Raw genomic sequence first — 17,564 nt, forward strand, 5'->3', positions numbered from 1 at the left:
AACAGGAAGTTGTCAAGTGATGAATCTGAAAACGCATCACACGGTATGGCTAACATATATAAATGTTGATACCAAATTACAGAAAGGGTGGATGTGTAGTTCCTGAGAAAAATGTGACGAAAATTTTCAACTTGGCTATCATGTGTAAAATCATACAAGTGTTCGGTAAACAGGAAGTTGTCAAGTGATGAATCTGAAAACGCATCACACGGTATGGCTAACATATATAAATGTTGATACCAAATTAAAGAAAGGGTGGATGTGTAGTTCCTGAGAAAAATGTGACGAAAGTTTCATGGGACGGACTGACTGACGGACGGACGGACTGATGGACGGACTGACGGACTGACAGACAGAGGTAAAACAGTATACCCCCCCTTTTTTAAAGCAGGGGTATAATAAAAATGTATTATGCCGTATTTCAGTAGAGGGAATTACAAAATGGATTTTTTGAAGGGTTACATATTTTGTTTTAAATGAATGGTTACTAGTAAATAAAAATTTATGTTCAATTATTATTTATTTGCTGAATAATAATTTTCAAAAAAACTTAAACAATATATGTTGTATAATATTAAAGTAATTATACTGTCTATATATTATAAAACAAGAGTGCACATGCTCAAGTGTCTTGCCTGATTGAATAACTCGGGGGAAACAAACCACAAACATTAATGTATTCTAATGAACCGAGGTCAAGGTCAGATGAACCCTGCCAGACAAACATGTTCATCTTACTATTATGCCGCAGGCATACATACTATATATAGTTGAACTATACAGTATCTGAGAAACAGACTCAACATTGGAAGATATCCTATCCCAGCAATGTAAAATTATTGTCTGCAGAAATATGTCAAAACTGATTTGTCAGATTTCATATCATGCCACCTTAAAATGTTTGTCCTTTGTGATGAAAAATAGAGTCCCTTGATTTGGACCCACCTGTACAGCACATTTCAAACGCTGATTAGTATATATTTTTAAAGAATTTTTTTTTTTATGGCCGATCGAAAATGAATACAATTTGAACACTCTTTTTAGTGGATATATTGTTTGGTTTATGCCAATTAAAATATTTACATTTTACTTCCCAACATCAATTTAAATTGAGACTATCATTCAAACAGTTGTTATTAATTCTGTAATTGGCAAATGTTCTGAACATCACCAATCTTAATTATGTCTTATTTTGCCAGAGGTCAGCCTCCGAGGAAGAAATCATTAGCTAGGTTAATATAAATTGGGTGGATTTAATATTAGAATCATAGCGTGGGGTGTTAATTTAAATGTAGCATACATTTCCTGTCTGTTCAACCAATAAGTTCACACATATTTGCTATTAACCCATTTTACAAATCTAGTGCATCAAGTCCAAACAGGGTTTCCAAGGAAATGAATTTCTTTTCAAATTGAGAAAAATACTCAAAACTTGTTGTTTTTAAACATGTTTGTCATCTTTTGGTGCATTAATGATAACCATAGTTTGCAAATTCTCATTAAAATACATTAAGCATTAAAATTTGATACACATTTCATCGAAATTTAAATGTGCAGTCATTCATGAGCAGTGACAAACATATCTTTTTCATAAAAACTATAACTGTAAAATGCATAAAATGAAAATAAATCTACTTTATAGTGTCAAGTTGTAAAATATTTCTTATTCTGCTCGACATTTTATTTTGTGTACTTTCATACATTTGATTCTTTATTATTTTTTATTTAAATAAAAGATGCTTATTCAGACATTTTAACAATTTTTTGTTTTGGTTGACCTAATTATGAAACTTTTTTACAATTTCATAGCAATCTCTGGAAGGATCCTGAATACTCAGTGTAAACAGATTACAAAATTACTCTGGGAAGAATTAAGCTGATCTCATGTTAACCATATTTCTTTATAAGAGGTGGAAGAATAGTGGACACAGTATAAATTGCTTGCACTGACATTGTTTAAAATGTGAAATCAAAAAGTACAATGAAAATACAGCATATTCTGTTCAGTGAATAAAATTACAAAACAATTTTTTCTCCAAAAGATACAATTAGCTGTTCTATGTAGGAAGATTGCCACTCGTTATATTAAAGGTTCTGTTTAAAAACTTCTCTCGGAGACTTGACCTGACTATTGGCCTGAATAAGATGGAATAAACTGAATGCGACATGAAGAACATTAGGTCATTCTTTGACTTCTTGAACTCTCCAACTTGTCATGTACTTAAGTTTCCAATAAGACTTGATTAAAGTTAGTACATGACAAGTATGGTGTAAATCAGTAACATCTGTAGCATTGGGAGTGTCTCTTATCTATATCTATATTTATCCACTCTACAAAACAATTTTTAAGTAAAACATCAATGAAAGATCCATTCATACCATTACTTTTACATACTTCAATCAAACTTTGCAATTTGCCGTGACAAGTCTATTATCAATTTTGAACAATATGGGTTAAGGATCATCATACAATATTGAACAAATTAGTTGTTAAACCCTCCAACATAACTCAGTACAGACAATCCTTAAAGCTGCTGCAAAAGTTTAATGGCCTAGCAGCACCTATTCCTAAATATTTGAAAGTATCATTTTTGGACTTTGAGATTCTTTTTTTTTTTGTAGTCTTAATAAGTAGTTTCTAATAGGATTAAAATGCAAAGAGTTTTTAGTTGACATGAAACCTAGTGCAATGGCAATACCCCATATGGTCTAAATAAATAACACGTAGCTTTAATCACAGACATGATCATAAAAAAGAATTTAAACCTTGAATTGTTAAAATGTATGTTTGTCACCAAAATATATTCACATCCAACATTTTCAGTGGTGGATCCAGAAATTTTCAGAGGAGGGGGCCCACTGACTGCCCAAAAATAGACCTGGACCAGTCATGCATCAGTGATTCTTTTTATAAACAACTTTTTTTCCACAAAAGGGTGGAAGGTGGGCCCCTGCCCCCCCCCCCTTTTAATCTGCCTCTGATGTTATGTACTTACCATACACCTATCACCAGGACAGTATACAATGGCTTTGTGTCTTGCTTCTGAAATGTAAGACCATAGAATAAAGAGCTCACCGACGAAGCTTCAAATCACATATTAAAGGGAAGATTCTTATAACATGGAATACTGCATGAAACTGGTAAATATATGTAAAGTGGTGCTTCCCAGTTCTCGCACACAAAAAAATCCACATAACAAACAAACAGATAATAAAATTGAGAATGAAAATGGGGAATATGACCACATTTAGAAATGTCCAGCTATGATTGAATACATGTTGAAAGTCTTAGAGAAAAAAGTTGTACCTGTCTCTTTACAAAGACAAGAAAGGTTTATTAGATGTTTAATCAATGAGTTAGTTCATTTCTGAAATAGACATTTGGTTGGATCTTTCAATAAATTTCAATTCTGACAATCAAATTATGTTTACTCTAAGAAACTTAACATGTTTCATTTAGTTCCTCATCAGTTTCACTTTGGTCAATGGTAGATATATGAGAATGGTGAATTTTAAATTCAGCAAATTAATCAACTTTACAGTTAGGAAACGGAGCAAATTTATCAAATAATAGCAAATACTATTAACATTTAAGTTTAATAACAGTTACAAAATCGTTTTAATTTTACTAGGAAATAAAAAAAAATGTCTAAATCAACATTTAAGTTTAAATGTCTTAATGGGTAAAAATTTCACTTTCAATAAACCTCAATTCATTTTTTTTATTTATCAGACACTCAATAATCAAGCATGAATGATCATAACACATATTTTTTTAATCCATGATGGGGTGTTGTGATGAAACTTGAAACTGAAGACAACTGAGTATGTTTAAACTTGTACCCATACACCTTAAATCACGTCAGATAGAAGACATTCTTTTATTCATGTGACCTTGATTTTCTAACCTTTAGTGTTCCTCCATATGTGTTCATAGTCATAGTGGATAGTCATATAGTTTAGTATGGTGTTCATTATCACTGAACCAGTATATATTTGTTTAGGGTCCAGCTGAAGGACGCCTCCGGGTGCGAGAATTTCTCGTTGCATTGAAGACCTGCTGGTGACCTTCTGCTGTTGTCTGCTCTATATTCGGGTAGTTGTCTCTTTGGCACATTCCCCATTTCCATTCTCAATTTAAATGTTTGACAAATAACAAATTTTCTGCAAGTTTGTATGCAGAATTCAGCATATTTTAAATATCCACCAATTTTTAACTTTTCTTTAATCAATGAAACCACAGTATTTGAAACTGCTGGTATTTAACTATCCTTTGACACCAGAAATTTGCTATTATTACGCTGTTAGAGAGGGGGGGGGACATGCAACAAACCATGTGAAAAAAAAATAAAATGAAATGTATCAAATAGTCAAATAATTGTAATGCATATATAATTCAGAAAAGATGCAATTTGATTATTAAATTGAGAAAACTAATTCATGTGTGACTAACAACAAGATCTTTTTTTAATTCAAATTTGCACTGTTATATATTGTAAAAGCTGTCACCCAAGTGTATGAATATAGATTCTTTTCTCTATAGTTAAATTTTCAAGTTTTGACCGTAATGTCTCAAGTGGATACATATAATTTACTGGGTAAATTAGTGGAATCTGTGTGTCTATAATGATTTAAAGGAAATTGTGAGTGCAATGTTGGGAATTGATGTAGCAGTAAATTACACAAGACAAATATTGATGACATGTGGTATATCGAAATGACAAATTCAACAGAATCCTTTCACACAGAATTATATACAAAAAGAATGTGTTTGTAGTACACTGATGCCCCACTCAAACTATCATTTTCTATATTCAGTAGACCGTGAAAATGGGGTAAAAAAATCATAATTTGGCATAAAAATTAAAAAGATCATATCATAAGGAACATGTGTACTAAGTTTCAAGTTGATTGAACTTCAACTTCTTCAAAAACTACCTCAATCAAAAACTTAAACCTAAAGCAGGACACATTGACGAACTGATGGATGGAAGAAATGATGGATGAACCAACAGACGGATGAGCAAACAAATGGACCCACAGACAAGAAAACATAATGCCCCCTCTACTATCGTAGGTGGGGCATAAAATATGTTATTCCAAGTTAATAAAATGTTTCTCTGTTTAAGTATACAAATAAAAAATATTTCCTTGTACATTGGAATAATATATTATCTAAATCTTTAAATAAGTTTGACCTTGAAAAGATTACCATATGAAGTAAATGATGGCCACAATATATTAACAGCTGCACGGTTATCTAAATTAATGTAAAAGTCGTATTTGGCTACACTTACAATGAACCAAACAATGTAAAATATTTCGTAAAATCCAGATTATCATAAAATGATTTTTTATCAAACTTATTTTCACTTCTACTGCATTAAATTTACTACTGCATTAAATTTAGTTAAAATCATACTTCCATACAGCATATATAGTTTTAAAACTTCATATGATTTGACAAACTGTAGTTATAATCCTACAGAACAGCATTCATTTTATATTTATCCTTTGGAATAGTCTTAAAATGAAGCACCTGTTGTCAACAATATGCCTGAACAACCTACCTCTTTTATCTTCTTCCCAAATATCTAGTTCTGTGTTCCTGTATATCAGTGGATCTAAGGCTTTAGCTATTCTAAATGGTACAGGGGGCTTTATTATAAAGATACCAGTATCTTCCTGAAATATGTGACAAAAATTTGATGAGTCGCATCATTTTTCACATTAAAAAACTAATGAAATTGGATTTTAATGATGATCTTTCTTTTGAAAATAACAATCCCATCTTCAATATTCCCTCAACATATAGCTTTCATTATATGAAATGTGTTTTTGTCATAAAAATATTTTCAGTCCATTAAATAAAACCATAAAAATTTATACAAGTCTCTTATAATGCACCTACCGTTATCATATACCAAAAAATAACTGCCCGTATATAAAATTTCAACAAGTTAACACAATCTTTAAAATAAAAAATTATTTAGAAGAGGGGAAATTGATATTAAATAAATCTTCAGCAGAAAACTATCTACATGCATTGATGTTGACAAACTATCTTTATGACATTATGACATTAACTAAATCAATGTCTGTTTATCAAACCACAGATGTGCCATCACACAAAGGGAGATAACTCTCGACCAATTTATGATTATTTTACATGTGCAATTTAATATCCTTTTTCTATTTGTTTGTATAATGAACCATATTGTAATCAATTAATCTTTATGTATTCATTACAGATAATGACCCCTTTCTTTCCTATTGAGCTACTGTGATTAAAGACGATAAATTATCGATTTTGTATACAAAATTTTTTTTTTTCCCATTTTATTTCCTATTTATTTCCCAATGATAACTCCTGTGATATTGACTTATTGACCTTTATCAGGTTTAGTATTGTAAGAAAAGGGTTACAAATATTTAAGTATTATAGGTTATGATTATTTAGGGTAACAGACTAAAAATAACAGGCAATTAAAAGATTCTCCACATAGACAGAGAACACACCTGTAACATATTGGTTCCTTTTTTAAAGTTATGTCTTTTAAATAAATTTAATTTAAGGAGGACAATAAAAAAAATTAAGATATTTTTAACTTGAATGTCAGGATATGGTTCTTTGAATAAAAACCCAACAATAATCAGAACTGTGTACGTGATAAGGTATATATGCCTTTACTGATGACCTTATTGCTTAAAAGACCAAGATATAATTTAACCTAATACTAGAAACTATCTATATCTGTATCTGTATCTTTATCATCTTGCTATAGTTCCTAAAGTTCATAACTGTGACCTAACGAATTAGACTTGTTTCTGGGTAACTTTGTACTAACATAAGCAACACGACCAGTGCCACATGTGGCGCACGATCTGCTTACCCTTCCGTAGCATCTGAGATCACCCCAAGTTTTTTGGTCAGGTTTGCGTTTCTTAGTCTTTACTTTTCTATGTTGTGTTTTGTGAACTATTGTGTGTCTGTCTTTTTCTTTTTTAGCCATGGGTTTGTCAGTTTATTGTTGATTTGTGAGTTTGAATGCCCCTTCGGTATCTTTCGCCCATCTTTCATGACCTTGTCAACATTCTAGTTATTATCTGGTTTTGTCATTATAAGGTTGCAATACTATAATGATTCCCAAATGTGTAAGTTGTGTTGTATTAAATGATAAATTTTCAAATTTTGTTTTTAGTTTCCTTGCACGCCTTGTTTCATTCCTTCATATAAAGTTAAAGTCGGTTTTAACTTCAAGCTTTTAAAGTGATTGTACAAGTTTTGTATCAGGTGAAAGAAGTGTTTTCAGCAGCAAATGTTTAACAAGTTTCCAAAGTAGATCGACTGATGCATTTTATCATATGCTTTTATAATGAACCTGTTCAGTCATGACATATTGACATATATTTCTTACAAAATCTATTTTCCCTTCTACTCTGCCTGTTAAAATCAGACTTAATAAAATGTGCAAGTGTATTTATGCCAAATATGTTGATTAAAAATGTTTTCATACGGTTTCATTTTTTTTTATTGGAAGGACACTGACTGTGCAACTTTGCTCGTGGGGCTACTTCAATAATTATAAGGGGGTTCTATTACCCCACCTTTTTCATATGATTAAGATTTTTAAAATGTATACCTTTTCATATATATTGCGAAGGTAAAAATGTAACCTTTTCCCATATTGTTTGGGTTTCTAGTGGTGTGTAATGGTCTGTAATGTAAGAGTGGAATACTAAAGTGCCAAAAGAGAACAATTGGTTGATAAAAACATGACTTCATCATATATTTACAAGCTTGAAAAGGTGACCTATTCCAGCAGTATGTCTATCACATTGTATATAAAAGGTGTGCCCCCTCTCCCTCTGAGGATTTCATCATCCAGCCAATACGGATATTATATATTTTATGTATGATTGGTACTTTCCTTTACTCCACATCATTCAAAGCAACAGACTTTCTAAACACAACTTGTTAATGCATAAATTAAGTCTGCTATCAAATGCATTAACAATGCACATTACATATCTATAAATCATGAATGTTAAAACTACTATGAATTTAGAAATGTTTGCATTGTTTTGGGTTTTTAATGCAAAGTTTGCAAGGAGATAGGTACATGTATCTTATAAGACTGTATTTTTAATTTTGATAGCATATTTTCTATTCAGCAATTATTTAACTTTCATTTTTTTGAGTCAATCACAATAATATATGCACACAATAATTTCTGAATTGACAGTAATGGGCAACACTTAAGTTTTGTAGAATTAAGGAAACTACAACATATAATCCAGGATCATCAGCTATAGTATAAGGTCCAGGATGTCATAAGCTTAATACACTACATTTTTAAAACAACAGAATGCTTAAAACATAGTAACTACAATTTTAAAGTTCTAATAATTCACAAGTTCGGATGCAAGTCAGAATTTATACTAGAATGCAGATTATAATTTTACCCAAAAATTGAAAAATAAGAGCCAGTCAACTTTTTATATTTTAAGTTTCACCAGAGTAATGTATGCTAAGTGGGTAAGGGCTTAGCTCATTGTTGAAGGCTGTACAGTGACCTACAGTTGTTATTTTTTTATGTCATTTGGTCTCTTTTGAAGAGTTGTCTCATTGACAATCATACCACATCTTCTTTTCATATTGTCAGAATTTATAAAATAATAGTTTAAACTTTTACCCAACATTTGAAAAATATAAGCCACAACTGTTTATAATCCACAAAATCCCAATAGTGATGTATTCTTGTCAGAATGTTTACGGCTTATACTTTTACACAATATTCACAAAATACGAACCACATCGTTTTAAGTTCCAATTACCAGTAATGTACGCACGTCAGAATTTGTACTTTAGAAACTAAAGCTTAATAGAGAAGCTTACATTATTTTTATATCAACTTATAAACTTTTTTTCAGTTCAATTTAACTTTCAAACCGTTTGTAATATGTCATTGACGTATTGAAAATTTGTTTTGATTAGAATAAATCATCTTATGTACTAAAAGGGAACTATAAAAGAACTATATAACACTGACAAAACAGAAATGGTTTTGATTTACAATTACATAACATAATCTCACATTTAAATGTACAACACTTCAAATCAGTTTGTTACGATAGCAGGTAACTTTCAGATTTCAATAAAAAGTTTTCAGTTTTTCAATGATATTTTTCAGTTTTACAGGGACTGCAACATTATTATTAAATGGGAAAAGTTCAAGATCAGAGCCATCTGGGTCATGTTGTTTAAGGCATAATGAATTCTTAACCCAACTGTTAAAGACCCAGCAGGAAATTTCAAAAAAAAGAACATCAACAAATACACTCTATTGTGTTTGATTAATGGTCTATTCTTCACGTATATCTTGAGAATCTAGTCCCATGAATACACAATATATTTAATATTTTTCCACATTACCAAAAGAAAATGCTTCAGTCTAACAAATATTCAACTCATGATTCAGAAAGTATTTTGTACAATATTCTATTTAAAACTTTTGACCATTGTACAGTACAGTTGGCAGTTAAGTTCAATTAAATTCAAAACTTTTTTAACTATAAAGATTATATATATATGACCCTGGCTGTCTGATTTTTTAATATTATGGTAATCATCTTTTTCTCTTTTTTTTACAAATAGTTATAATCTTTTCAGACAATATTGTTATAACTTATTTGCCTTATACATGTAATCCTATTTGTTAAATTGATTTAAATCCTAACTTACATTATGTACCGACTGATTTATAATCCTATTACAATATTGTACAAATCAAAACAATCATGTTTTTTTGTATAGCCACTTGTAAAACTCCTTACCGAAGAATGAGAAGAGTGACGATTGTAAAGTATGCAGGCTTTTTCTGGCGATTGTTCCCCGGTACTGCCACAGCTACTGTCACTGGAGTCTGGACTGCTGCTACAACGAAAAGACAGATCCTAAATCAGTAAAGACAAGATGTTAGTTCTAACTTACTGCATCTCCGTCATTAAACGATTGATCCATGAAGAGAAAACACGTCTGTTGCAATAGCCAACGAGCGTGGGACATCCTTTACTATCTACCACGAAACAAAAGACGACAAACTGTTACACAAATCAATGAGAAGTTATCATTTAAAGATTTTCAATTGTAAGCTAAAAGATTTTTCAAATGATGAACATTAGAACATAAAAATGATTAAATCTTTGTTGCTCACCAAATAAAAATTATTATCGTATAAGTCATTTCAAATTACTTATTATTTAACTATTGTTTACAGAAACTTCAAAGTTCAAACATAAAATATGCAATAATAATTTTTATCCATTTTTATATTGTAATGATTCTAATACTAAACTTGGATTTACATCAAGTTTACAATATTTCAGACTCTGTAAAATAAGGCAATGTGTATTATATGGATAAAACTCAAAAAGTACCTGTAACCTCATGTTCTACAAATACTGCTTGGTAGACTTATACATCTTTTTAAGATGGGCGTCAAATTGTTCATGAAGACAAAGATTTATATCAGTTCTACAAAACTTTTTGACATATTTTTTTCATAAATCAAAAGGTAAATTTTTAATTAATTAAAAATACTTAAGTCCATCTCGGATGCTTTCGACATTTCTCGTTACCTTTCGACATTACTCGTTACCTGTTTGTCAAAATTTATCGTTCGTTATTTAATAGCATTTGATTGGTTAATAGAAATACCTGTTCACTTCAGGTAAATTTTCATACAAATATTCCCTGGTCATTTCGAATTGTGTACTGGTCAATTCAACACGTTAAATTTAAAGCTGGCTCGTGTCAATGCGTGGAAAGAAATTGAATTGGATGATGATTTGTTTCATTTTACGTCACCTTGGTGAATTTTTCTTTGATATTGTTTATTGTAGATACTGAGCTATGTAAGTTACAGAAAGACACGGAGTTGTGTAAAAAATCTGCTTTTGCAGAAGGAACTTACAAGAATTTGAAAGTGCAATTTGTTTCTTATTTTTTATTTTGCACATATTTTAATATGTCACCTTTGCCTACTTCTGTAAATACTCTTTGTCTATATGGAAAATTTTTGAGTAGGAGTTTTAAGAGTGTAGCTTCTATTCAAAATTATATTAGTGGTGTCAAGACTTTACATTTGCTATAAGAAGTTGAGTTTCCAACGGAAGATTGGTTTTCCATAAAGTTATTGTTTAGAGGTTTGTCTCGTCAAAATCATCATATGCCTCGCAGAGCTCTGCCTATTACTCCACAGATTCTTTTTAAAATGTATGAATTTTTAGATATGTCTAATCCGTCAGATGTCACTATCTGGTGCTGTTTTCTGTTTGCTTTTTTTCTTATGGTTAGAAAGTCAAGTTCCAACTTCGGCAAAGAATTTTGATCCGCACAAACAATTATGCAGAAATAACGTTATTGTTTTTAGTGATTATTTGTTGGTTAGAATGGAATGGTCAAAAACCATTCAATTTGGTAATAGGAAACTGGAGTTACCATTGGTCAAGATAAAAGAGTCTCCGCTTTGTCCTTACAATGCGTACAATCGTATGTGCACTCTAATACCAGCCGATGGTGATAAACCCGCCTTTTTAATTCCACAATCTAAAGGATATAAAACTTTATGTTATTCATTTTTTCAGAAAAGACTAAGGGACATTTTAGAAATGTGTGGTTTAAATTCTTTCAATTTTTCCTCTCATTCTTTTCGCAGAGGAGGGGCTACATGGGCTTTTCACAGTAAAGTTCCTTCCTATGGCTGATGAAATTCTGAATTAATATTGTTTGTTTACCTTATCTTATTTTATTTTTTGTAGACTTTGTGTCAAAAAATAAGGTTTTGTTGCTGTCAGATTCCACTTGTAAATATGTCAATAATATTAACTGGCTGGATTGCAATGCTATATCTGGTGCTAATATATACACTTTTCAACAATTTGTAAAAGACAACAAATCACTTTTAAGAAAATATACACATTTGTTATTGCATGTAGGCACAAACGATGTTGGGAATGGTTTATCTAGTAAATTGATTATTCAATATTATAATAATTTAATTGATTTTATTTGCAATGTTTTTCCTTCTTTCAAAATAATAGTTTCAGCAATTTTGCCAAGACCCATAGATTTTGATGACACAAAACAAACTGTAATAGACTGTAATAAAGCTTTGGCTAAGTTATCTTTGAAGAAAAATATTTTATTTGTCAAAACTTATAAGCAATTTGTTCAGCAACCAGGATCAATTTATAAAAGTAAATGTTTTTGTAAAGATAGATTACATTTAAGTTATTTTGGTGTTTCAGTTTGAAGGAACTTTTTTATAGGTGTAGTTAATCATTTGTAATTATAGAATATCGTATTTACATGTATTTTTGTTCAAGATACTTTGTGGTTTTTAATTTTATTTTTCAGAAGATGATGGTCAAGAAAGCTGGGCTAGACCATTACTTCTACATCTGGTTTACCTGTGAACCTATATTAGTTTGCAGGATTCCAGTAGTTGTTGTTTGTATTATCAGGTATGTTTATATTATAATGTAGTTTATTCTTTCACACTGAACACTTTATAGTGGCCGTTGGTTTGGTGCATTTATATATTTTGGAAATTAATAATTATCAAGAATATGGACTTAAAATGAGAAATTATTTATGACATATGTATGATTGTAATTTTTTATTTATGCCAAAATATGATTATCATTACTTATGTGTTGAGTTTTGTTTTATTACATCGAAATGGGAGTGGAGGGAATTGGTAAATTTTTAATTAATTAAAAATACTTAATTCCATCTCGGATGCTTTCGACATTTCTCGTTACCTTTCGACATTACTCGTTACCTGTTTGTCAAAATTTATCGTTCGTTATTTAATAGCATTTGATTGGTTAATAGAAATACCTGTTCACTTCAGGTAAATTTTCATACAAATATTCCCTGGTCATTTCGAATTGTGTACTGGTCAATTCAACACGTTAAATTTACCCACCCTCCCGCCCATTTTATTTTGTATTATTTGATTTTGTACATGAGTTATACCTTATTAAATCGAAGAAGTTAGTCTTTTTCAGATAATGCAGATTGATGAATGTGATGTCTGTTTGGGAAGTGACTGGTGCATTTATATATTTTGGAAAATAATAATTATCAAGAATATGGACTTAAAATGAGAAATTATTTATGACATATGTATGATTGTAATTTTTTATTTATGCCAAAATATGATTATCATTACTTATGTGTTGAGTTTTGTTTTATTACATCGAAATGGGAGTGGAGGGAATTTAAAATCTATGCTTTAAATTGCATATTGTGCAAAACATTTTTTTTATACAGGCAGTCCTTAAAATGCATGAACTATTTGTAATCAACTCTTCAAGCTATGCAACAAATCTTTAATTTGATCATAATTACTTACACATCAAATGGAGAAGTTTATATACATTTTGTACTTACATTTAGTTCAGACTTCCATTTTAAAATTTTATCTTAAAATAAGTATATATAGTCGAAATCTTTCTATATTTAATCACAATATTTTTTTTCTTTAAAACCCCTTCAATTTACATCAAACTTTATAAAGTATAAAGAAAACTGTCATTCCAGTCTATTGGTGAATAAATACGGATATATATTGCAGGGTGAAGAAGGAATTAAGGATACCAGATTAGATGTAACGACTATACAGCCTTTATAATCAACTGGTGATAAATTTGTACAAAAGGCCAGGGTAGGATTAAAATATATGGAAAATTTAATGTCTAATTTCTGATAACAGAAATACTAGATGAATAATTACAAATGTCTGGGGTACTGCTCATAAAAATATTAATTGTGGAGAATTTCGAACTATTAGTTCATAAAATCTTTTCTAAATTTTACATCATCATTAATTTCATACCTCATATGAAAGATTGCCATCAACCACAAATTCTCAAAGACAAAAGCATTAAACTATAATTTAAGAGGACCAGACAATATCCAGTCTTGGGACAGGTACAAACATATGGCAGGGTTTAACTAAAGTATATAACTATCACAATCCTTTCCCGAACTTTTTCCCACCCCTCTTTAGAGTGATTTTTCTTGTTAAATATATAGGGAATCACTGAAGAATGACCAAAGCATGCACCCTCTTGAGCAGTTCAGTGCCCCCCCTTTTTTCTGGATCCCCCACTGCTTTTAATCTTGGTAAGAGAAGTAAAATATTTACATATTAAAAACAATGTTAATTGAAAGGTACTGGCATTCAACTCTCATGGTACAATCATGGCAGGCAAAATGATATACGGATGCAAGGAAATCAATACTAAACTAGAGGTTATATTCAAGCTGACAAAAAATGATGCCCACACCTTTCCAAATCAACACTTTGATAAAGGAAAGCCCTAAGGTGCACAATAGCATGATATGGTTAACGTTATGTCAGTTTCAATTAATCATATCTGAGGCTTATAAAGAGCACCAGATAGAAAACGTGTACCCCTCAAAGAAAGCAATTGTTGTTAATCTCTAGTCTATTCTGTGCATTATACACATGTACATATATTAAGAAAGTACAACAATAAATATCCGCTAAAATCAATGTTTTAACCAAGTAAAAACAAATATGGTCTTTAATTATGTTGGTGGTCAAAAGATTCTATTCTTTGATCTTTAGTGTATTACATTTATCAAAATTTCAATTAGATTTTTTTATTAATGAACATATATACTCTGAATGCAAAGAGGACCAAAAGTGAACCATTACTTCTAACAAATCTTTAAATTGCTGACAACTCAACATAAAGAGTGGATACCAAAAATTTATTTGTATATATATATATATAAATATATATATATTGAAAGAAAAAAAGCAAGAATTTATTTGCATACCTGATGGTACAAAGGTTTGTTGATCATGGAAGCATAAAAATTAAGTCAAGTGAAAACTGTATTTTTACATACTGAACTCAGAAACATACATTTTTTTTTTGTCAATTGTTACAAAACAATGATGTAATTAGATCAAACTCCTTTCACAATGGTAAAAGATGGAGTAACTGAACTTTTCATATTCATTCAATTAAAAAGTTCATGCTAAGGTTTAAAGGAGAGCAAGATTTCTCTCTTCAGTTCCCTACAAATGATTTATTATTTGAACATTATAATCCTTAAAATTAAAATAAGTTTGAAATATTTCTATAAATGATGAATATGATAAATTGACACCTGTCTACAGGTTTTACTGTACTTTAATGTTAATTTTACATATACTTTTTTTTCTTGGTAACAGGTTTTGAATTCATTTTCTCCACAGATCCAAGATGTTACAAGCTTGTGTTTTCAGTTGAGAGAATTGATTTAATCTAGAGGAAAATATCTGAAGTAAAAATATAAATTTCAATTTAAAAAATTTAACTTTTAAAGACAATTTGTCAACCTGTAAAGATCTAGAATTATTTTACTAAATGTTAAAAAAAATCAGTACATCTAGAGATCTTCATGAAAAGCAATCTTTTCAAATATTTCAAATCTAATACAAAATAAGAAGTATTCTTGTCCAAAAAGATAAAAGGTATTTTCAAAAATGCAAAATGATGAAAAGTTGAAAGCAAAATCCCCCCCTTTTTTTTTAAAACATTTTCAAGTAGTGCCAATATTGGTAATACATGTATTACACAACTTATATTATCTGCAGAAATTCACTTTAACAGAAAGTAAAACAAAGAATACTTGCTCAGGCAATGTTGTTATTCAAAACCTGAGCAGGCATTTTTTAACAGTTAAGTTTTCTCATTTGAACTATTTTACATTTGTCAATTCAGGGCCTTTTATGGTTTAATATGCTGCACAGGTTTTGTTCATTGTTGAAGGCTGTACAGTGACCTATATAAGTGAACTTCGATATCATTTTGTCTTGGGTGGAGAGTTTTTTTATTGGCTATCATACCATATCTTTTAAATTTCATATATTTTAAAGACTATGTTGATTTCTAGATGTCATAGAGTTATTTTGTTGTCATTGAGGTATTCTATCATTTCCATTTATTCAAATAATTTATCCTTTTGAATTGCTATCCCTTTTCTCTTTTTAATATCAAAACAATAACACTAAGTCTTTTTCTTTTCTTTTTAGGTAATATAAATAACATATAATAAATATAGCTTATGGTGCTTTGTATAACTTTACAGACAATATGTACTTTCTTCCTTGTAAAGTTATTACAAGATATCATTACAATGTCATGGTCATACTCAAGAGTGGGTGGACAAGGGTCCCAGATTCCCACTTTTCTCTCTTCTTACTCCAAATTCCCTACCACCTTCTTCCAACTCTTGCCCCTTACACCCAGACATAAATTGGTCAAATTTTTTCTAACCTTAATATCCCTGTTTTAGTATTTATACTTCTGCTCTTCCTCCCGTTCCTGCACCTTAACTTCCACTTCCCTCTCCTTTAACTCCTACTACCAACCCCCTCATTCCCAAATTTTAAACCTCTGTCAAACACAACTTTAAGTGTTATTCCAAGGGCTCACCATTCCAAGTAGCAAAAACATCATTTTTTAATAGTCCATTTGCCATTATTACCGATTTGATTCTGTTATTACACTTTTTAAACAAATTAATTCCCCTTGTCAATTCTAGACTGGTTCCATACCGGACAAAATTGGCTTTTGTCAATGCAAAGCCAGTGATTGGGAAGGATGTGCGCCCTGCGCCTATAGCACATATTGACAAGAAATGGCGCATACAGTGACAAATGTAAGCGCCCACGTGGTGCAAGATATTTTTCACGTCGTTTCGATACGTTTATATATCATCAAATGGATTTCCGATCGTGTTCCGTGCCGCCATGTGTGTGTACACAACTGTGTAATGTTTCTCCAATAATAGGAGCACCTATATGTTTTTGGGACGTGTCGGGTTTTTTTCTATGATAATAGAACCATGCAGTGCCACATGTGGAGCAGGATCTGCTTACCCTTCCAGAGCACCCGAGATCACCCCTAGTTTTTTGGTGGGGTTCTTGTTGTTTAGTGTTTAGTTTTCTATGTTGTGTGGTGTTTGCTGTTGTTTGTTTGTCTTTTTCATTTTTAGCCATGGCGTTGTAAGTTTGTTTTAGATTTATGAGTTTGACTGTCCCTTTGGTATCTTTCGTCCCTCTTTTTTAACGTCTGGGGTGTTTTCATATGGTAATAACAGAACCATGCGGTCAAACTGATAACCCAAAAAACGTAATTAACCATCATTCATGATATAATTTTTTATAAACAACTTTAAAATTTGTGAAATTTGGCTAGTACCGACGAGATTTAACTCTAATAACAATCTCATTTAGTTTAATTAGCTTTTATTTCAATTGAAAAACCCCAAAGCCTTTTTATGCATACAGTTTTTGTCTCCATAAAAGACGCTTAACTGTCCTTATCATTTTTTGGTCTTTGGCTCGTTTTGACATTTTGTAAACATGACTTCAGCGAATTGTTGTTTTGTTCTTTGAATTAATGGTACTCTCTACTGTTATTCTTGTCACCGTGATGAAGTTGTAATAATACAAGAAGTGCAGAGGAAA

The 17,564-nt window shown here is 30.7% G+C and overlaps 1 protein-coding gene across 6 annotated transcripts in view; it reads right to left on the reverse strand.

Annotated features, from left to right (window-relative positions):
- Positions 1-17,564, reverse strand: part of LOC143085393 (UDP-N-acetylglucosamine transferase subunit ALG13-like) — a 54,789-nt gene that overhangs the window by 12,454 nt on the left and 24,771 nt on the right. For 3 of the 6 annotated variants that reach the window (XM_076261713.1, XM_076261712.1, XM_076261710.1), the window contains exons 7-9: positions 9,838-9,937; positions 5,571-5,685; positions 2,997-3,043 (exon numbers count right to left, since the gene is read on the reverse strand). In XM_076261713.1, the coding sequence (XP_076117828.1) occupies positions 2,997-3,043; positions 5,571-5,685; positions 9,838-9,937 (262 nt within the window). Of the gene's footprint in view, positions 1-2,996; positions 3,044-5,570; positions 5,686-8,696; positions 8,903-9,837; positions 10,002-17,564 lie in introns of those variants that run through there. The other 3 variants (XM_076261715.1, XM_076261714.1, XM_076261716.1) reach the window with 3 other exon arrangements.

The sequence above is a fragment of the Mytilus galloprovincialis genome, chromosome 8 (assembly GCF_965363235.1).
Source record: "Mytilus galloprovincialis chromosome 8, xbMytGall1.hap1.1, whole genome shotgun sequence".
Lineage (NCBI taxonomy): Eukaryota > Metazoa > Mollusca > Bivalvia > Mytilida > Mytilidae > Mytilus > Mytilus galloprovincialis.